Source organism: Rhipicephalus sanguineus, chromosome 2 (genome assembly GCF_013339695.2).
Source record: "Rhipicephalus sanguineus isolate Rsan-2018 chromosome 2, BIME_Rsan_1.4, whole genome shotgun sequence".
NCBI lineage: Eukaryota > Metazoa > Arthropoda > Arachnida > Ixodida > Ixodidae > Rhipicephalus > Rhipicephalus sanguineus.
This window is the reverse complement of record NC_051177.1, coordinates 235664468-235687500: the sequence shown is the minus strand read 5'-3', so window position 1 is coordinate 235687500 and position 23033 is coordinate 235664468. Positions and strand designations below refer to the sequence as shown.

At 50.2% G+C, this 23033-nt stretch overlaps 1 protein-coding gene across 1 annotated transcript in view; it reads left to right on the top strand.

The window, feature by feature from the left end:
- Nucleotides 1-23033, top strand: part of LOC119382310 (general transcription factor 3C polypeptide 2) — a 370071-nt gene that overhangs the window by 311158 nt on the left and 35880 nt on the right. Inside the window, exons 14-15 of the mRNA XM_037650013.2 lie at nucleotides 10344-10463; nucleotides 16575-16658. Coding sequence (XP_037505941.1) covers nucleotides 10344-10463; nucleotides 16575-16658 — 204 coding nt within the window. The remainder of the gene's footprint in view (nucleotides 1-10343; nucleotides 10464-16574; nucleotides 16659-23033) is intronic.

Genomic DNA, 23033 nt, shown 5'->3' with positions numbered 1-23033 from the left:
CAAAGGTCGCTCTTCGCGTAATGGATGAGGGAAGAAAAAGCACGTGCCGAGCGTTGGCGATGTTGCTGGATGGAGGCGCATCTTCGTCACAATGCCTTTAATTTAATGTAAATATTGGAAGACCTTGATAAAACTTTCATAACCTGAAGGCGGACGTCCTAGTCGACGCTCTTCACACACTTGCAACTGACTTCGAAGGGCCCCTTTGCTGACACAGTTTGCTCCCTGACGCCGCAAACATGGTTAGCGGCGTAAAGATGACTGCCGTGAAGAAGACTGCTTTTATTTTAAATAACTTAATTTCTACGTATTCAGTTCCGCGGAATCGACACAATCACGCGCGCTGCTCGTTCCGCAATGCCATTGCTCTGCTCCCACAGAGCGGCGTTCGCAGCATGCCGCGACGGGATCACGCGCGCGGCCGCTACTCGCGGCGCTGACTGTGCTAGCGCCGCAGCGCCACCATACCAGCTGTCGAGGCCTATACAGGCGCTATCGAACTTTCCAGCGATATCGCTGGTTGTTGCGCAATCTCTAGAATAAGCTCGAGTGTTCGCGTCTCGCGCGCAATCTTAACAAAATGATCTACAATACTCGTGAAGCTTCTCGAACAATGAGGCGCGGTTTGCGCTAAGCGTTGCTGACAGTCTTTGTGGGCAAAAACTGAATACAGCAAAATGATTATAAGAAACGCCCGTGGCAATGCCCCCCTCTGAAAAAGCATCGTCCCGATGCTTAAAACAGAACAGGCCAATGCATGCAACAATAAATAACAAAACAAAGTACTATAAACAATAAGCACAAGCAAGAAAGTACAATAATAAAGCAAAATCACAGTCCTCAGATTCGCTAACGGGCGTAATATGGTTTGAGGCGCACGACATGGACGACTTCAGGTCGTGCACGGCGCCGCTGAGAGTTCGTAATGCCGTCAGGGACAACCTCGTAGTCGAGTGCGCCGAGGCGTCGGAAGTACTCTGTACGGTCCGAAGTACCGTCGAAGAAGCTTCTCACTAAGTCCCCGTCGGCGTATTGGCGTCCATACCCATACACCGTCACCGGGTTGGTATTCCATGTGGCGTCGTCGAAGGTTGTAGCGGCGGCTGTCAGTCGCCTGCTGGTTCTTGATCCGTAGACGGGCGAGCTGTCGTGCTTCTTCGGCGCGCTGTAGGTAGGTGGTCACGTCGGTGTTTTCCTCGTCGGTAACGTTTGGTAACATGGCGTCGAGCGTCGTTGCCGGGCTCCGTCCGTAGACCAACTTGTATGGCGTCATCTGCGTCGTTTCTTGTACGGCCGTGTTGTACGCGAAGGTCACGTACGGAAGGATAGCGTCCCACGTCTTGTGTTCGACGTCGACGTACATGGCCAGCATGTCGGCGATGGTCTTATTGAGACGCTCGGTCAGGCCCGGTCAGGCCGTTGGTCTGTGGGTGGTATGCGGTGGTGCGGCGGTGGCTTGTGTGGCTGTATTCCAAGATCGCCTGAGTTAGGTCAGCCGTAAACGCCGTACCTCTGTCGGTGATGAGCACCTCTGGGGCGCCGTGTCGAAGGACGATGCTCTCAACGAAGAACTTGGCTACCTCAGCGGCACTGCCTTTGGGCAAGGCCTTTGTCTCGGCGTAGCGGGTGAGGTAGTCAGTTGCTACGACGATCCACTTGTTGCCGGAAGTCGACGGCGGGAACGGCCCCAGTAGGTCCATCCCGATTTGCTGGAACGGCCGGTGAGGTGGTTCGATTGGCTGCAGAAGTCCCGCTGGCCTAGTCGGCGGTGTCTTCCGTCGCTGACAGTCTCGGCACGTCCTTACGTAGCGAGTGACGTCGGCGGCAAGGCGCGGCCAGTAGTACTTTTCTTGTACTCGTGCGAGCGTGCGGGAAAGTCCGAGGTGTCCAGCCGTCGGGTCGTCGTGCAGGTCATGCAGAATTTCTGGTCGCAGTCCTGAAGTTACAACGATAAGGTAGCTGGCTCGGGCCGGAGTGAAGTTCTTCTTTACGAGGACGTTGTTTTTCAAGGAAAATGATGCCAATCCTCGCCTGAATACTTTTATGACAACGATGTTCCTGCCCTCAAGGTATTCCACTAGACTCTTTAGTTCCGGGTCGGCTCGCTGTCGTTCGGCGAAGTCGTCGGTACTTATGGCTCCCAAGAAGCTGTCATCATCCTGGTCGTCGGGCGGTGGTGGGTCGACGGGGGCACGAGACAAGCAGTCGGCGCCGGAGTGTTTCTTTCCGGACTTGTACACGACGGTAATGTCAAATTCTTGAAGTCCTAGGCTCCACCGTGCAAGGCGACCTGAAGGGCCCTTCAAGTTAGCTAGCCAACACAGGGTGTGATGGTCGCTAACAACTTTGAAGGGCCTGCCGTAGAGGTAGGGGCGAAACTTTGACGTAGCCCAGATGATGGCGAGGCACTCCTTTTCTGTTGGGGAATAGTTGGCCTCTGCCTTAGACAGCGACCGGCTAGCATAACTGATAACTCTTTCCAGTCCTTCCGTCCGCTGCACAAGGACGGCGCCGAGTCCTACGCTGCTTGCATCGGTGTGAATCTCCGTATCGGCGTATTCGTCGAAATGCGCAAGTGTCGGAGGCGTCTGCAGGCGTCGTTTCAGTTCATGAAATGCTTCGACTTGCGCTGTTTGCCACCTGAATTCGACGTCGGTCTTCGTGAGCTGCGTTAGTGGCTCGGCGATCCGTGAAAAGTCTTTGACAAAGCGTCTGTAATAGGCGCACAAGCCGAGAAATCGGCGCACGGCCTTCTTGTCGGTGGGTGGCGGGAAAGCGGCGATGGCAGCTGTTTTCTGCGGGTCTGGGAGCCCTCCAGTCTTGCTGATCACGTGACCCAAAAACAAGAGCTCCTCGTACGCGAAGCGGCACTTTTCTGGCTTCAGGGTGAGCCCGGAGTTCTTGATTGCTTGAAGTACGGATCGAAGTCGCTGGAGGTGTTCGTCGAAGTTCGAGGAATACACAACGACGTCGTCCAAGTAAACAAGGCAAGTCTGCCACTTCAAGCCAGCTAATACAGTATCCATGACTCGTTGGAAAGTCGCAGGTGCCGAGCAAAGACCGAAAGGCATGACCTTGAACTCGAACAGGCCGTCCGGTGTTATGAAGGCAGTCTTTTCTCGGTCTCTCTCGTCGACTTGGATTTGCCAGTAGCCGGTCTTGAGGTCCATTGAAGAAAAGTACTTCGCGTTGTGAAGTCGGTCTAGGGCGTCGTCTATACGTGGGAGAGGGTACACGTCCTTTTTCGTGATTTTGTTCTGGCGACGATAATCGACGCAGAAACGTAGGGTCCTATCCTTCTTCACTAACACCACGGGTGACGCCCACGGACTCTTTGAAGGCTGGATGATGTCGTCGCGTAGCATTTCGTCGACTTGTTTTTTTATGGCCTCACGTTCTCGCGTCGAAACTCTGTACGGGCTCTGACGAAGTGGCCTGGTACTTTCTTCTGTTATGATGCGATGTCTTGCGACCGGTGTCTGCTGAAGTCTGGACGACGATGAAAAGCAGTCCTTGTATTGCAGGAGCAGGGCTTTGAGCTGGTCTTCCTTGACCTTCGGAAGGATCGGGTTGACGTCGAAATTTGGTTCGGGACCTCGATTCGTCGAAGCAGGTTCGGCAGCATCGAAGAGGGCGAAAGCATTGCTGGCGGCCTCACATTCGTCGATGTAGTCGACCGTCATACCAATGTTGAGGTGCCTATATTCGTGGCTGAAGTTTGTCAGTAATACCTTTGTTTTACCGTCACGCAGCTGGGCTATACCTCTCGCGACACAAGTTTGACGGTTAAGGAGTAGGTGCTGATCGCCCTCGATGGCGCCTTCATGGTTCGCAGCTTTTTCGGTGCCGACGGAAATAATGACACTGGAGCGCGGCGGAACGGTCACCTGCTCTTCTACACATTCAGTGCATAGTTCCCTGGCGTCGCGTGGGGCGGGAGCGCTTTGTCTGAGGTTAGTGTTATCGACTCAGACCTCAGGTCGATGACGGCGCCATGGTCACTTAGGAAGTCCATTCCAAATATCACATCCCTGGAGCAGTTTTTTAGGAGATTACAAAGCTCGCAGGATAAGTCCGGTTATTGATGGTGACTCTCGCCGTGCAGACACCAATCGGCGTTATCAGGTGGCCTCCAGCTGTCCGGATTTCGGGTCCACTCCAAGCGGTCTTTACTTTCTTCAGCTTGGTGGCGAATGGCCCACTGACGACGGAATAGTCGGCCCCAGTGTCGACGAGAGCAGTGACGTTGTGGCCGTCGATGAGAACGTCGATGTCGCTAGTTCGTCGTCTTGCGTTGCGGTTGGGTCGCGGCGTTGGGTCACGGCTGCGTCGGTTTGTTCCGCTACTTCCATGTTGCGTCGTCGGGTCTTCTTTGGTACGCGTGGTTTCGTCGGGACGTCTTCGTCTGCTTCGCGTCGTGTTCTGCAGGTCTCGTCGCATTGTCGTCGTCGGCGGCCGCGGAGGATCTTCGGCATTTCGTCGTACAGCAACCGCACCTCCATCGGTTGCTGCCTTAGTTTCCCGGATACGGGCTAGGCGACCGGCCCCGGTTTGGGCCAGTGTACTGCCGGCGGTGCGGTGACATGTACCGGCCGGGCGACGGCGAGCGGGAAGGTCGGCGTTCTTGCCGCTGTGCTCCGGTGAGATAGTCGTCGATGTCGCGAGGCCGTTCGCCTGGCTGCGGGCGCGGCGCGTTGACGGCGAATCCGCGTAGCCCCATCTGTCGGTACTGGCAGCGGCGGTACGTGTGGCCGGCCTCCCCGCAGTGGTAGCAGAGCAGGCGGTTGTCAGGGGCGCGCCAAAAGTCGGTCTTTCGGGGGGCGTAGCTTTGCTTGCAGGCGGGCGGGATGGCGTCGGAGGTAGCGGCGGTGTCTGGTGACGGAAATGCGACGGCGCGGGGCGTTGGTGATAGCGCGGAGTGGCGACAGCGTGGCGTGCAACGGCAGCATAGCTTCCGGCTCAGGTTGCGGCGGTGCAGCAACTCCCAGCGAATGCTGAAGTTCCTCACGAAGGACGTCGGCTATGGAATGCACCTGGGGTTGCGATGCAGGAAACATCTTTCGGAGCTCTTCGCGCACGACCGCCCTTATCGTCTCACGCAAGTCGTCGGAGCCCAGCGCATGTGCTTCCCCGTAGTTCGTCGTCGGCATGCGGCGGTTGTATTGCCTCGTGCGCATCTCGAGCGTCTTCTCGATTGTTGTTGCCTCCGCGAGGAATTCTTGGATGGTCTTGGGTGGGTTTCTGATCAGTCCCGCGAACAGCTCCTGCTTGATTCCTCGCATGAGGAAGCGAACTTTCTTCTCCTCGGGCATCTCGGGGTCTGCGTGCGGAACAGTCTCGTCATTTCTTCTGTGAAGAGTGCCACGTTTTCGTTAGGCAGCTGCACGCGGGTTTCGAGCAGAGCCTCGGCCCTCTCCTTGCGGACGACGCTGGTGAATGTTGCCAGGAACCTGGTGCGAAGAACGTTCCATGTTGTCAGGGTTCGCTCTTGGTTCTCGAACCAGGTTCTAGCTGCGTCCTCCAAGGCGAAGTAGACATGCTGTAGCTTGTCTTCACTGGTCCAGGCATTGAAAAGGGCGACTCGGTCGTAGGCTTCGAGCCAGCTTTCCGGGTCTTCGAACGACGATCCGCGGAAGGTTGGCGGCTCCTTGGGCTGGCGAAGAAGGATTGGCGCAGGCTGCACGTGGTCGGTCATCGTCGCTGTGGTCGATGTTGAGATCTGCGGCTGCCTGGGTTTTTCGGGAAGGAGCCCGTGCTCTGGCTGCAGTCCCTTCTGCCTGCGGCTTGTTCGACGATCCGGGATTTCCTTGCCGTCGTCCTCGTCGCGGCTTGGGCTTGGGTCAGCGCTCCGCGGTGGCGTCCGGATCATGAAGCAGCACCTCCACCAGATGTCACGTGGTTGTGACAAGAGTATGAAGTTGGGCATGTTGGTAATGCATAACTGATCACGTAGCGCAAAATTTGACACAGGACAAGAGAGGGGGACGAAGACGAGCGCTCGTCTTCGTCCCCCTCTCTTGTGGTTGTGACGTTGACGAAGGCAGCACTCAGCACGTCAGAGATGAAACTCTTTATTTGGCCGAACTTGTGGCCGGGAAACTGAAAAGCAATACACTGATAGCGGCGAATAGAGCGTCGACCGTCGATCAACTGACAAGCGGTGAAGCGCGTCGGCTTTTATACAGGCGCTATCGAACTTTCCAGCAATATCGCTGGTTGTTGCGCAATCTCTAGAATAAGCTGGAGTGTTCGCGTCTCGCGCGCAATCTTAACAAAATGATCTATAATACTCGTGAAGCTTCTCGAACAATGAGGCGCGGTTTGCGCTAAGCGTTGCTGACAGTCTTTGTGGGCAAAAACTTAATACAGCAAAATGATAATAAGAAACGCCCGTGGCAATATTTAGAGCAAAAATCCATTGTGCAGAAATTAGTCGAGGCAAAAATTAAAAGTGGAAGTGAACGCTGGATGACAGATATTCGCGAAAAGAAGAAGGCCGCGCCTAGGATATTTTGGAGCCACCTAAAAGCGCTGGGTAGGAAGTCTGTCACAATGCAACAACGTTTGGTAGATGAAGGAGGAAATCAATTGGAAGGGTATGAAGCGCTTACTGAAAAACCAAAAAGACGCGTACCATCAAGGAAAAAGTAAGGACAGGACAGAAAGGGCGTCTGTGACGCCTTTCTGTCCCGTCTGTGACAGTGACGCCCTTTCTGTCCTGCCCTTACTTTTTCCTTGATGGTACGCGTCTTTTTGGTTTTTCAGTAAGCATGTACCAACTAGCCCAACAAAAAGTTCTATTAAGGTATGAAGCGCTAGGTTACATCCGAAAGATAACAGCCGATTCGTTTAAAAAGGTCGCCCAGGGGATTCCCCCGGTGAGTAAAAGTACGCAAAGGAGTGCAACCGACGAAGATGTAGTACTAGAGAATTTCAATTGGAAGAAGGCCGAAGGAAAAATTCCTAAGCGCACTAATCCGGGCTTAGATGGGGTTCCCGTCAGCCTCATTAACGAACTCGGACATAAAACTAAAGAAGCACTGCTGAAAGCCGTAGAAAACTGCTTACAGGAGAGGGAAATACCAGACAGTTGGCGAAAAAGTAGAATGAACTTAATCTATAAAGGCAAGGGAGAAAAGGATAACATTCGCTCGTATAGACCGCTAACCATTACATCGGTGCTATACAGGTTGGCGATGCAGGCAGTAAAATTAAAAATAGAAGCGTGGGTAGAACAAAACGATATTTTGGGAGAACTTCAGAATGGATTTCGAATCGACAGGCGGTTAGACGATAATCTGTTTGTTCTTACCCAGTGTATAGAAATATCGAAAATAGAAAACAGTCCCTTATACGTAGCTTATCTAGATATCACCGGGGCGTATGACAACGTTAATCAGGAAATTTTGTGGGATATATTGAAAGAAGTGGGCATAGGGGACGACTGTATGCAGCTTTTCAGGGAAATATACAGAGAAAATATAGTTTGTATAGAATGGGAAGGAATAAGTAGCAAGGACAGCGTTGAAATTAGCAAGGGGCTGAGACAGGGATGTCCTTTGTCCCCGCTGTTATTCATGCTGTACATGGTGAGGATGGAAAAAGCGCTGGAAGGTAGCAACATTGGATTTAATTTGTCACACAGACAGGTCGGCACGATGGTTGAGCAGAAGCTTCCAGGTCTATTTTATGCTGATGATATTGTCTTATTTGCGGACAGTCAAGATGATATACAGCGACTGGCAGATATATGCGAAAGGGAATGTGAGGCTCTAGGACTAGGATGGATGGATGGATGGATACAACTTTATTTGAAATATTCAAAGTGAGTGTGGTTGGGCTCCTAGACGTCCGGGAGCCCCCTGGCCGACATCTCTAGGCAGGCCCGGTTCACCAGCGTCAGCTGGTCGTCCGAGCCAGTGGCCCGAAGAGCGGCCTCCCACGAGGAAAGGGAAGGATTGGGAATAGGGTCTACCACCAGGGGCTTTGGGCAGCTCCACAAACAGTGGAAAAGATCAGCCCGGGGAGCCCCACAGGTGGTGCAATGTGGGTGATGGAGAGCTGGGTAAAATAGATGTGCCAGATAGGGGGAAATAAGTGTTTTCGTCTGGAGCTGGCGCCAGACCGAGCTCTGATTAGGGTTAAGGGAGTAGTGAGGGGCAGGTAAATCTCGTCTGCCGTTCCTGTAATAGGACGTAATCTGATGGTAGGTGCAGATTCCCTCTTCTGGTTTTGTCACGGGTTTGGGTGAGTGGTCCTCGAGGGTCCGGATGGAAAGACCTCGGACATGCGCATTAACGCGCTCATTCCCGGGGATCCCTGCATTCCCTGCAGCAAGTTTACGTTCGTCATTCCACACGAAAGTAAGTTAAGCGCCTTTTCTCGCGATGAAGTGCGTGCAGGATGCGTTCCTCAAACAGCCGCGGAAGTGTGGACCAATGCGGTGAGAAATCAGCTGAAAGGATATATAAAAAATCCCCGTTTCACAACATACAAACTAACAAACGCGTTCTCTGTGTGATGAGTCGCTGCAGTAATATGTTGCAATGACACAGTATGAAATATTGCCCAAATTTCCGCAATTTTAGCTAATAGCGGCCAAAATATCACGCGCGTAGCAGACGCTCGCCGCTTTGACGCGGCTTCCGCCGCGGAGAAAGCCCACGGGTCCGGCACGGCAGCGCCGCGGCGCGTAAGTTCACCGCAAAAGGCCCTTGCTCCTCCCATGTATTCGCGCGGCGCTTTGGACACTCCCCCTATTCTAGGTCACCCTAGCCATGCGCATCGCCAGTGTGCAGCATGTGTCACTTTGACACCAGCCGGGTGATGTCCCACAGGACCCCGAGGTTTCTGCATGCAACCCCAGCACCAGATGCTCCCGTAGTGGGCTTATTGAAATGTTGAAGGCCGTCGGCTCACCTGTCAGAATGACCGCACACTTCCGCATGCACGTGTTCAGTATAAAGCATGCTACCGACGATTGCCCTTCAACAGTGCCAGCCATGGCTGCGTCATCGTGCAACCTCGATACGTGCCAATCTTATGTCGTGCGGTGCCATAGCTGCCTTGAAAGCATGGTAATCACTGGAAGGAGCCTGTGAAACTGCATATGCAAGGGAAATTCACAGACGATGCAAGCACAAAGGTCAAATTTTGATTTTTTTTGCTTGTGCGCCTTTCCTCGATCATTGTGGTATGGTAGATCGAGCGGCCCTTAGTACGTAGTAATAAACTTTAGTCAACGTTTCACATATTGTCCTGCTCATTCAATAATTTCAGTAACAAGCGTGCTGGAACACCAGCTGAAATGAGAAATTGTTGTGCACAATGCAGAATTTCTTTAAACATTGATTGCCATTGCACTTCCTGAAATAGTCAAAAGGGACAAATCTCATATGCTCTCCAAAAGTTCTGCCTGTGGTCCGTGAACCCATAAAACTGCCCTGAGACAGGACTGCAGGACCCACTGTGGAAGCTTAGCAGGCTGAAGTGTTGTGTGTTGGTAAGCTCAAGGTCGCTGGCTCAACAGCTAGCTGCAGCAATTGCATTTTGATGGAGGCAAAATGCAATAACAAACGTGTACTTAGATTCAGGTCGACACTGAAGAACACCAAATGGTTTAAATTTATGCGGAGTCTCCCACTACGGTGTGTCTCATCATTACACGTGCTTCTGGTGCATAGAATGCCATCAGTCAGTGTTATTATTATTAGTAGCAGTATTGCTATTATTATTACAAAATGATTGCTGTGTTGCAGTTTAATTACACAGATTACGATTGTTCAACATGATGAACTGGATCAATTTATTGTCACAGGCCTTTAGAAGTCTTTGCACTAATAATTGTATGCAGATGTCAAGACAAACATCATTTCTCATTCTTTTATATATGTAGTACCTCGTCCATTATGTGATGGTGAATATTTTGAAACTAAGCAAAAGCGGCAGGCAGGTTGAGATACTTAAAGCTTCTTTTTTTTCCAATTGCGTGACTGGAAGTTCGCACAGCAGAAATTTTAGTGATCGTAATTGATGCAAGTGTCCGGTTAATGCCCACCGGCGGGGCGCCAGGCTCAAGCACATGCTCAATAGCCTCGAACGGCGCATGTATGTAACTTGCATTACCACTCAATTGCAAAATGGCGTAAAGCACAGGGCACAGTGACCGCCTCACAAAATTGTGGACATCTGTTGTCGTTACTGCTGCCATCACCGCTTGCTGAAAAAAAGTTTAGGTTTTGGTGACAAAATCTATGGGTGCATGACCACTATACAAGTAAAAGTGGTAATTCATTGTCATCAGTTGTATGTGTAGGTTTTGCTTAGCCTTGACATGGTTGCAGCCATTGTTCCGGGCCGCGCTGGTGCCACTGGGAGAGGAGCAAGGGAAGGGCCCAACACAGCAAGGGGGCCACTCACTGGCCAATAAGCAGTACGGCATCTCCTTTGAGGACATCCCCCTGGTAAGTGTTATTATGGCGCTTTTGTCTGCTCTGCTTCAAGTAGCGTGCAATACATTGCGCCAGGATGCCTGCGGGCCGCACATCAGCCGCTGAAGGGGAGAGGGCGTTGGGGTGTACCCTCCCTCTCGCCGCAGCCAGAAAATATGCTGTTCCTCTTTGGTGGTTGCTGTCTGTCGTGAGGCACAATTTGAAGAAAAAAACCACATGCAAGTCATCCATGTGACCACTGGAACCAGTAGAAGTTTCAATTTATTGCTTTGGTCTTCATCTGGGGCAGCAGTGAAACTTCGTTACATTGAAATTGTCTATAAACATACTTCAACTATATTGTAACATGGTTGTGATGGTGAAAAAAGCAACACGCAGCCGCTAAAGATGAAATCATTTATTGGGGAATTTGTTGCCAGTAAAAGACGCAACACTCAAAGTGCAGTGAAAGCGGCACCCACAGACGTAGTCGTTGGTAATCTGATCAGTGGTAAGGATGGTCGGCATATATACATGTGACATCGAATATTCCAGCGTTATCTCTGGTGGCCGCGTTAGTTCCAGAATGAGCTCTATTGTTCGCACTGTGTGCGCAATCTTATCGAAAGATTATAAAGAAAGGTTCTAAATTAATCAGGAAGATTCCAAGACATTCCAGCTCAACCTGCGCAAGGCAGTGGTTCCACGCAACGTTACTAGATTACTAGAGCCTAATCTAGTAACATTGGTTCCACGTGTAACTGGCCGCGGTTACACAAAAATAGAAGCGCATGGGGCATTGTCCCCTTCTGAAAAAAGCACCGTCCCGGTTCTTATAACAGGACATGTATGCGAGAGAAAAAAATTCCATACAGAAAGAAAGTACAATAATAAACAAAGCAAAAAGTACAGTCTTCAGTTTCGCTAATGCGCTTTTTTTTTACACCCTGCTTGTGTCAGTGTGAAATTCGGTTTCGGCGTCTGCGTTGAATTGGGCCAGGATAGGTGGCGACTGTAGGCGTCATTTGAGTTATTCGAATGCTTCGACCTGACTCCCACTTGAAATTGGTGTCTGTTTTTGGTGAGATAGTGGCTCGGCGAAGCAGGAAAAATCTTTGACAAACCGCCTGCAATGTGCGCAAAGACCAAGAAATCTCCGCACTGCCTTCTTGTCGGCCGGCTGCGGGAAGTTGTTGATAGCAGCCGTTTTTTGCGAATCAGGATGAACGCCGGACTTACCGATGACATTGCCAAGGAACAGCAGTTCTTCGTACGCCAAGCGGCACTTTTCACAGGCTTGAGGGTGAGACCTGATGACTATTGCTAGAAGCATGGCCTTTGAGATTGCGCGCCGGCAGGTTTTTATTGGCCGTCCCAATCGTATGCAGTGAGTGTAATTTCAGAGGTGGGCGTGGCCCGCTCCTTCTCCGCACCGCGGCGCTCGCCGCTGAGGGTCGGAAAGGCTGCCGCGCTATTGGTGCGGCTTGCGTGAGGCGAGGAAAAAATGGTTTTGCGCTTTTATATAACCTCCCACTGATTTGGAAATGTCAGGTGAATGTGCACAAGAGGCAAAGTGCATGCTGGGGCCTATTTATTCTCGAATGCACTTTTTTTTTTTTGCTGTAGATATGCGCCTTCTATATTAGAGCACTTAGAAGTGCAATGCCTCTGCAAGAGATCCGCATGTGCTGAAAACACACTACAAAGTGTGCGGACTGCATTGTATGGTGGTGCTAGCGAAGGAGATCAAAAAAGTGAACGCTTATTGGGCTGGGCGCGATGACGCTCATGGCCCGCGCTCGCCCTGCTGCTGAAGACAGATCAGTCGCAACTGGGCCTTCGTAAAGTAAAGCTGCCTTCATGTCGCCTCCGTGTTCTCTCCGAGGGCTCTGGCCAACAATTGGCCCTGAGCCCACGATAGACATGTTCATCATTTTGTAAGCTAAATTTAAGGCCAGCGGCGAAAGCAGCCCATTTCGAAGCAGTATCGCAAAAAGCAGGTATCGGTTCTTGCTTCGTTTGTGCATTTCCCCTTCGGTGTAACATTCTTTGTCTCAAGATATAGCGAAATTACACCATATGTACAGGTGCGCTCAAATTTCCCTGTGGCCATTCGACTGACAATGCCATGGCATTGGGGGAACCCACATTCTTACGCCGCCGCTGGACACCGCCGCCGTGTTGCGCAAGAGTTGCGCAACGCGCGTTGGAAGCTAGGAGCAACGCGCAACTGTTTTATGGGCCGCTGTGCCATCAAGTGATTGCTGAGAGAGTGTGAGGGGGAGAGGCCACGTTGGCACCGTGCCAGGGCAAGGACGGACGGTCACCGCGAGTATGAGACATTAATTAAAGGCTTTTGCCTTAATACTACCAGAGACGGATCGATGCGTCCTTACAGTGATCTATATCAGGAAAATCGAGCATTTGTTCGCCATGAACTCTTGTCATCCGATACCAATTTTGGTATATATGAAATGAACGGGATGGCCGCAAGAGCCTCAAGGCCGTGGAATCTAAATCATGCTGTTCATGATATGTATGTCATGATTTTCATGTTACGACCTGTCATTTCTGTTCGTAATACGGTCATGTTGTTCCATACCAGTTTTGGTATACATCGATTAACGAAACGGCCAGGAGAGCAAAAGTCGTAGGCGGCTAATAGATAGATAGATGGATGGATGGATGGATGGATGGATGGATGGATGGATGGATGGATGGACTGGACTGGACGGACGGACGGACGGACGGACGGACGGACGCGCCGTTGATCCTTCCTTGCACGTGAAAAAGAGCCAACGTGCATGCTAGTATGCCGTGCGCTCTGCTTTCTGCCGCGGTCTCCGCTGCCACCGGAATCCTAACTAAATGCACCCTCTCACGATAGCCGGGCACGCGAGGCAGCATACTTTTTTTTTTTTTTGCTGGGGAGCGCAGCAATTGGAATGGCCGTAGAGAAACCCGCCGACGCACAGTCTCCAAGGCCATGCTTGAAGCATAAAGTTTCCTACAATTACCTAGAGGGAACTCTGGCGCTGTGATTGTTCAGCCACCATGGCAATGATGGGTAGTACACGGATTTGCCTAATCTTGGTGCTTACGGATTCGAACGCACTTGTGGCTTTGTTTATTGCTGTGTTTTGGCGTTCGTTTTGGATAAAAGAATGAACCGTTGTGAACTTCGTGACCAGATTTGAATTGGTGAGCCTAAAATGGGTAAAGTCGTGAAGTGGAACTGCTGACTTTTGCTGAACTTTGTCCTGCGACAAAGCGGATGCAGACGACACGGAGTTTGGACAAATACGTGTACTACCCATCATTCCCATGCTGGCTGAAGTGCCATGCGTTGCAGCTCCTGCAGACACTAGTGCCAGAGTTTTCTCTAGTGTATCCAAGGAGGTTTAAATAAATCTTGCTGGAGTGGAGGCCGCCTATAGACCATATTTTTCTTAGCCTTGTAGCGCGAGTGTCAGCCGCACCGCTACTCTCGACACCAGGTGCCGCCTGGTGGTGCAGACGACGGCGGGGGCTGCTGATGGTGGGAGGTGATGGCCGTGCTTGCGTCGCATGTTCACTTGTGTCAGTGCTTTCAGTGCTGTTAGAAAGTAGTGGTCTCAGCTGCTTGCTTGCCGCATACTCGGAATGGCAGAGCAATGTATCAAAATTCGTCCGGGTGGCATTGCGCCGTCGTTGGGTGCCCGAACAACTAGCGAAAAAGGAATTCCGGCTGATGAAACGGACCTGCGACGTTCACGGGAGCACGAGCGGCTTGTGTTTGTGCAGCGTGTATTCTAGACTTTTAAATGCGAATGCATTTCTTAGTCGGGCTATGTGAGGCATCCGGCGTTGTCCGCGCGCCTCTCCGCTCTCACTCCCTCTCTCATAGCAACAGCTGCGGGCGCGCGCGCTTATCCTCGCTCCTAGCAACCGGAGCAGGTGGTGCGGGCGGAGTAGCGGAGAGTGAGTGGAGAGGAGGAGCGCGCTCTGGCGTCTGAGGGCGTTCGCATCGTAGGAGCTCGGCGGAGCTCCCGCGTGTGTGGAGAGAGTGTAGGAGAGGGTAGGTACAGTGCTTCGCCGCTCCTTTTCTCGCCGTTCGCTCTCTCTCCTCCCTGCGCCACCGCCTCAATGCAGTGCGTTTGAAACGCGTTTGTAGAGTTTGTGCTGCCTTGGCACAGCCTGAAAACAGCGCGTTCTAAACGCGTTTGTGCTGCATTGAAGGCGGTGGCAACATCCCTGAGGTGATTACGAACGCACGTAGGAAGCGTTCGTTGAAAGAGGCGCCCAAATGGGAGACACTTGAGCGCGTCGACGTGTCCAGCTTTACGCCATTAAAATTACTACGCCGTGTACTCTCGGCGCAAGAAATGCATTCCCATTTCCTCACAATTTCCTTCGGGGAGGTGGGGGCATTTTTTTTCAAGGCCTTTGATTTCAATAAGTAATAAGTGAGCTGGATGCTATTGCCCAGGAGGCCATATTTTCTACCTATTCAAACAGCTGCACTGAAAGAGCATGGGTTAAAACAGGACCACCTGCTGGATGAAAAAAAAATAAAGCTGAATTACTAGAACGGCAACAACGAATCTTGAAATAAGACAGAGAGTATCTATGCACTTCACGAGATATTTTCTGAAACTGCGAAGCCAACTATCAAATGTTTCTCACTCTTGCCTGAAAACTTACAGGCGCCACCGTTGCTGCAGACTGGAGGCAAGCTTCAGTTATTAACATACACGGAAATTTCAACATGCGGGTGTTTAAGCTTGCTTCCCAAATCTAGGAGGCTTCGGACACTACGCCAGGTCACGCTTTCGCAGTAATCTCGCTTAGAAACCGCACGTAGTCTCAGCTACAGCATTCTGTGTTAAAAACTGACGTAATCGCCTAATTAAATTCATCCCGTTGCATTTTGCGAGAAAGCACAGAACAGCCATCGTGCAGCGCAAAGTAGGATGGTAGCGCGGCACGAAAATATCTGTCGCTGCTGCCTTTCAGAAAAAAAAAGAAGGTACAGCTAATTACTGGGCTTCATCTGGCCATTAGCATACGCAAATGCGTAACTGCAAAACGTTTCTTGATATGATACAGTTAAAAAAAAAAGGACAACCGCACGGTGTGGCAACTATTCAAACCGTGACAACGTTGCTGAACGTTCTCGCGATGTTTGACAAGCTCCCTGGCACAATTCCATTGTTCGCAAATGTAGTTGCATGAAATAAGATGCGCGTTTCGACATTCAGAGAAGACTAAGCGGCTGCAGTGCTTGCGAATCTGCCATCGCCCGCTACTGAGAGCCACAAACGTGGTGCACCGTGTTGTGCGCAAGCGCGTTGCAGCAGCCCCCAATCAAATGCTCGCACCGCGGCGCCTCGGTTGGCCAAACATGGCCGCGGTGAAGCTATGCCACTTGCGCGGCGGCCACCTTGCCCTAGGCAAGAAATGGGAGCTAAAGCGCGCCCGCCACGCTGACTGCGTCTCTCCGCCGTAGTTTTTAACGGTTATGGCGAGCATTAAGGGAGAAGTTGTCGTGTAAGGAGTGGAAAACGGTGCGTCGTAATGAAGCGGGAACGAAAGGGCAGGGACGGTCAGCTGAGATATCGCACCACAAGGGCTCAGATGATAATGGATGAGGCGACATGTGGCAGACAGTATGCTAGACAGGCATGAACGAGCACACGTTGAAACACTTGCCTTGTCATCTCGCTGCGATTGCAAGACCCTGCTCAACCACGCCCATTCAGAGGCAAAAAATTCTGACCAGCTCACGAGGAAAATCATTGAAGCGGTGCAAATAAAAAATAGAGATGCTGTTTGTTGCCCTTCAGATCTGGTAATCAGAGAAAGAAATGTCGTTTTTGTCGCTTAAATTTTTCGTGACCGCGCCTATAGAACGTGGGCACCGGTGACCCGAACGTGCCGAACGAGAATTTAAAATTACGGGAGCTCCTATCAACCAGTTGCACCATCTGTGAGCAACAGGCTTGTAATGTTGAATAAACAGTGAAAATGTCATTTGCTCTTGAAATAAACCTCCGCATGGATGGAGCTAATCAAAGGAAGTCTATTGTGTGCCACATCGGCTCTAGTGATATTGGTGATTATTTCTTGTTCAACCACCTTACTAATGATTGCCCCTTTTTGCAGGATGAAGAAAGCTCATGTATTCAACCGGCACACAGTGAGAAGAACAATTCTTGTGGCCAGTATCAACTCAACTCCTTCAATACGGTTTGTGGTTTCCGCATTGTTTTGTTCTTTTAAAATTGGCCCTGCAAAGCACAATTCTCGCACAAATTCAGTGCGAGAAATGGTTAAACAAACCTGAAGCACTCTTGAAAATTGGTAATAAATTGTACGTGTCCCCTGCGTAGGGTTTCAATAATTGGTTGTAAAAATAGTGTTGTTAACTGAACGCGAATGAATTTCAAGTCCCATAATTTTCTTTTAAGCTTCATATTTAATTATTCTGAAGTGTTTCAAATAACTGCGTCAGATCAACTAATGTGCACCACCTATTTCCCTGCAGAGTAGACTTGGAGGTGAGCCCTTTAAGATGTCGAGATGCATCATCGGCACTTTGGCAGGAACATAGGCAGGCCGTGCAAGTGAAAAGCGAGAAAAAAAGCTCACAACCAAATCGTGCAGTCATCGGTGGTTGGTGGCCGTGCCATCCTGCACTGAGTAGCCTCTGCTGTTTCAGGCGCTGTTAATATCTGGAGCACTGCACGAGATTGGGCCCAGCTCGGGCTCATGAGCTATAGGCTCAAGTTAGCCTCGGGCCTGAGTGAGGCCCGTAATAGGCCCATGTCTCATGCAAGACGGCAATAGGAGCCGGTATGCTATATGTAACTTCAGGAAACAACCTGATATTCATTCCCACCTTTGCATAATTTTGAGTCAGGCACGTTTTTCGGTACCTTGTAGAGAAAGCGTAGGCGGACCAATTTACATACATTTAATTAGATCATTAATTTATCTAAATTTTAGCAAACTGCGAATATTTTTGACGAAAAATAGCGCTGGAAGATAGGAACACGAGAAAAGAGCAATAACACTGGCGCTAACTTTCAACAAAAATGTTTATTTTGCATGTGCACAGCTATTTATACTGAACAGCTTACAAAAAAAGATCACACATGAGCACAGATCCTTCTCATGTCGCTATCGCCCTGGCACGTTTATCTAGAAAACGTCAGCTCTTGTTCACTCAAAGCTACCGAAGGTCAGCTAACGCAATTGTGACCTGCTAGTAATATGGCGGCTGCCTCGATGGTTTCTCGTGTAAGGGAAGACTTACATTGAGATAAAATCTTGCAGCTATCGAAAATGGGTTTGCACCCACAGTCCCGACAGTGCACACCAAGATGACCTGGATTCGCGCTATTCACATTGTAGATGTGTTCTCTCAGCCGATCTTTGATGCATCGACCAGTTTGGTCGATTTAAACGTTACCACAGGAGATAGGGATCTCGTACACGACACACTGAGTGCATTCTGTGAAACGCTGCCTGTGCTTAGTTCTACATCCGGCTTTTTTCACTAAAGACAGCGTTGGTTTGCTTGCACAGTGAGACAAGCTTCCTAGGCGCAGAAAAAACTACATCAACATTAGAACTCTGGCCAACCTTGTTAAGGTTGTGTCAAATCCCATGAAAATATGGAATAACTGCCTTCTAGCTACTATCCACACCAATTGCACTTCCGGTGTCTGTGCCTGGGCGCGACGAGCACATCTTACTTTCCTGAGTATGCATTCCGCTACAATAACTTGCAGACTTAAAGGAGTACTGACACGATTTTGAAGTGCAGCAAAACGGACGTTTTTGGTTTCCTTGGCATGTAGTGTTAACGCTCTCCCCACACCGCATCCGGGAGACACGTATAAATATTTAAGTTTGATTTTAAAGTTTTCATCTCCCAGCATCTGCAAGGCAGCTTCCCCGCATGGAGAGCCCTATGACGTTTCAAGTCAGCTCGCTTGGTTTGCGAAGTCTGGGTTCTGCATGCAGCCTAAATCACAGAAATCGCTGTCGGAGGCACTGGACGACAGTTCACTCATCATGAACCACGTTCGACTGACAGCAAAGGACAGCAGGTGCATATTTCGTGGGTTGCAGTCTGCCCGTGACGTCACGGGCAGACTTGACACGTCACTATGAAGCCGCCCTCTCGAAACCGAAACTGCTGGTTGAAAGAAGCGGCATTAAAAATATATGCAATGCATCCCCAGGCACCACGACACACTTTTTAGGGTTCTCGACACCCGTGCTTTCATTTAGAGCAACAACCCGAAAATTTTTAAAATTCATGTCAGTACTCCTTTAAGGCATATCCGGCTTCGCGACGAACCTGAGACTGAAAGCTTTTTCCCATGCTGTGGGCGCATATGTTCATTGTCCACCATGTTTACTAACCTGATGTGGTCATTTGTGCTGCAATTGTTCTTCGAAATACAGATTACTTGAGGCAGCCAGCTGTACTTTGCCTATATTGTCCTGCAACTATTTCGCAGATGTGTAAAAGACGTGATAAGCTCAAGGTGCATAGCAATGCCAGTGGATATCGTGATACAGGGACAGGATCTCACACATGTCTCCAGAAAATATCTTGTCTGTGGCTGGTAGCTTAACAGTGACAGAGAATTGGACAATTCGTCATTTGTGCGCAAAGGCTAACTGGCTGAAACAAGCCGGGCCCAAATCTTAAAGGGGCCCTGCAACACGTTTCCAAACAACCGTCGAATGGCTTCGTTAAAGGAGTTTATTGCCTCACCAATCGACCGCCGCAAAAATATTTAGAATTGGTCAAGTACGCGTGCAGAGTTAGGAGATTTGTTGCACGCTACTGTCTCTCTCCTCTCGCCCCGACGAGCGCAATGGAAGCTAAGCAGGGAGGGGTGGCACGGGGGAAAGAAGTTACGTCATGCGTGCGACATGACCTTCAGCAGTTTTTCTCTTACGCGCAGCTTACTTTCTGTGTGATCGCGAGCGCACACGCGAATTGACGCTTGGGCAAGTTGGTGTGGATTCATTTCAAAAAGTTAGGAGCGCAAGAGCGATTAGGAAAGGACGAGACAACAAAGGTAAAGAGCTTTGTCCTTTCCTAATCGTTCTTGCGCTGCTAACTTTTTGAAACGCACACGTGGCGGCCTCCGTGGTGGCCGCGGTAACTATGCAGCTCACGATGCTTAGATCAGCCAATGGCCGTGAATTTGGGTGTACGGCACGGTCAATTAAGTATATGATGTAGAAAGAAGAAGGAACGATTTCTAGCTGACTTTGAGAATGAATTTTAAGAATCCGGGCAGCATGCTGCGCAATAATGTTTAGCTCGCGTGTTCTCAGGGGCCTCGACTACAGATCGGCAGCGTTTTCTGACCATGCTGCAAAAGTGTTGCAGGGCCCCTTTTAAGGCCTGGGCTCGGTAGGGCGCGTGTCACTGATCTCGGAAATGTGCTTTTGGGAGATCGAATGAGACAACGCAGGGCGGCACAACATAATATAATCACACGCTAAAAATAAGCGAAACACACAGCAAACTATGAATATCACTGTACAGAATAAATACACACTATTTTCAACCCAAATGCAAAAGTAATAGCAAGACCTCCAACTCGTTATACAAACCTCAGTCCGGCAACCTTCGCCTCGCTGTCGAGGGTACCATTATGGTCCCTTGAATACTAGTATCATCCACAGAGTTAATATACTGACTCTAGAGGAAAAACTCCCCATAGGGCCCATGCATTGAAACCTATAACCGCATGGGTTCCGCCATGATGGAACAAACGAACGTTGCCAGACCCTGAGACGCTCGCTATATTTGGCGGTAGTAATCAGTTTTAATCTACCAACCTAAGCCAGCTGTGTTTTGATGCGTGAAGCCGTGTGTTAGTGTAGCGTTGTTTGTGCAGCTGGCCCGGTTGATAACAGTTAACATTTGCACTTGTTTGTGCATGGTTTTTACTAGGCACGCCTTACCACAAATGCATAACGAATAAAGTTTCTCCGTTCGCTGGAACAAGGGTCAATCCACAGATTCACAGCTCGAGGCAAAGTGCGTAGGCCGTGGTCGCGCGGTGCTTCGACTTGCAATGACGAGAAACGTGTATCCACGTTCTTTTTCAGCTCATTGCTGCCGTACTTCAGCGCAGAGAGCCATAAAGCAGAAAAATGTCGATTGCAGCATGCAGTGGCGAATGTGAGTGAGGCGTCACCCGAAAGCTTCAATCAAAACTAAAGATACACGGCACACGAAATTTCATCGCCGTTAAAAAGACTAAAAAAAACTTCGGTTGCGCCTAGTTGGTACATAACTTTCAGTGCTGTTCTCATCTCTTCCTTGCCGTCCGTCCTGGTTTGCACTGAAGTTTTCAGCTTGAAAGAAAAAAAAAAAGGCTTTCACAAGAAGGCGGGTGGCACGTGGCAACAGAAAACACACACAACGGGACACTATGGCAACTACGAGATACACGACTAAACGAAGTTTCAGGGGCTTCAGCACGACGCGCAAACCGGCGCAATCGGCCGCGAGCGCACTCTCGAGTGTTGGCGTTGATATCGTGGCGCCATCTAGTAAATTAGCCTGCAAACGCTCCTTTCCGCGCACACTAAATTGCAATAATAGCCGTCGTATTCTTTCGTAAAAGTATTCAAAATAAACCCAAAACGATATCCGCGCGTTTTTAATTATGTTGATATGTGATGGCAAGAATGACAACGTTCCAAGATGTCAGCGTTCTTGTGGTTAGCGGTCTCGCGGCTCAGCTTTTCCTCTAAACTCAGTATATTAACTCTATGGTACCATCCATGGAGGACACTGTCGTGGTCGAGAACAAAGCACACGATCGAGCAGACGGATAACCACAACTTTTAATGAGTTACGGACTAAAGGCTCGCGCGGCTTCATGTTAGCTCAACAGACACGGTCTCTGTCACTCGTCAGTCGCACACAGTCCCATGTGATGTTCATCTGGTCACGTGATGCGGTACGCATAGCACCATCTCATTGTGATTGCGCCCACCATACTTGACCTGTGACAAGAGAAGGAGGGCCTCTTCAAAGAAGGGGAGGTGTCGTGGGCGGCAATGAGATGGCGCTATGCGTACCGCATCACGTGACCAGATGAACATTACATGGGACTGTGTGCGAAGGACGAGTGACCGAGACTGTGTCTGTTGAGCTAACATGCAGCCGCGCGAGCCCTTTAGTCCCTAACTCATTAAACAGTCGTCGTCTGCTCGATCGTGTGCTCTGTGCTCGACCACGGCAGGTACAGTGGCACGTTCTTACTCGTTCACCAGCTGGGTTTCTTCAAGTGCGGTGTCCACGACCGCGCTCTGTCCAGGGCTGCTGGTCGCAACCGAGCAGGATAAATCCAGCAATAAAATTCCCCCTGCACTCCACCAAATTTTATTGCTGGAGTGGAGGAGGCGCCCCTCAGCTGAAGCCGCGCGCCGCCATCTTGCCATATGCAGAAAGGGCGCCTTCCGCAACGCATGCTGCAGCGGCTGCATAGATGTTCCAGCTGTTCTCTGGCGTGGTGGCGTCCGGACGTTGCCGGTACATCGTGCGTTGCGTACAGCTGTATAAATCGAGCGGGATGAAGTTTTAGTTGTAAGCAGAATACTTTGAGCTTGATGAAGACTTGTTTATATGCCGGAACACATACTGACAGCTCGCAATCTGTTTCTAATTTTACATCTGACGGCCATTCTTTCTTCCTAATCGGTTTCTTAATTTGACGGAAAGTCCGGAAGCCGAAAGACGGCGATCACATATGTTAGAGGCACTTCTCGCCGAATTGTTTCGACCGGACTAGTACTTGACGCATTTGTAAAACACTTGCAAAACCCAGTGATACACATTCTTGTGCTTGTTGATGGTGCGGAGCGCGAATAGGAAAAGAACTTACCGTTTGCTATTCGTTGAAATTATATAAATAAGCGACTTAGATTTCGTTATCGGTTGCCCTGTTGTGTTATAAAAGGGTAGCTCGCAACTGCGAGGTTAAGTAACGTCAATACACAAGGACCCGTTTTTCTCAAATTCGTTCCTTTTCTTTTGTTATTTGTATTTGCTTTATGTAGGGCAGCGAGTAAAACCAGTAGGTCTCAGGGCCGTAACTAAGGGGGGTTGAGGGGGTTCTGACACCCGCCGAAATTTTTGCATCCTTTAAAGGGCCACTAAAGCAAATAACAATCTATGTCAATGTGTGAGAACGTCTAAAACGTCAATATTATTCACAGCAGTGCTCTACTAATCGAGAAATTCAGGTAAATGTAGGACACGATATGCGCAACGAGTGGGACATTTTGGAAATGATCCCGATGAGGTCAAGATTGCCGCACTCCGAAGCGCCGTGCAGGAGACTCGTTCGCCTCGTCGAGCTGTTCCACGCGCACGAGATGCCCGGAGTCCCAGCCCTCTCTGCTGGTACCACCGGCGTTTCCGACACCGAGCCACGAAGTGTACATCTCCATGTTCGTGGCAGGGAAACGCCTGCCGGGATCACTGTCGGCGGCGTGTGATCTCACTTCTCGTTCCAGCCGCCTTTTCAACGTCACAGACCAGCTATCGGGCGCCAGGTTCCTTATAGATAC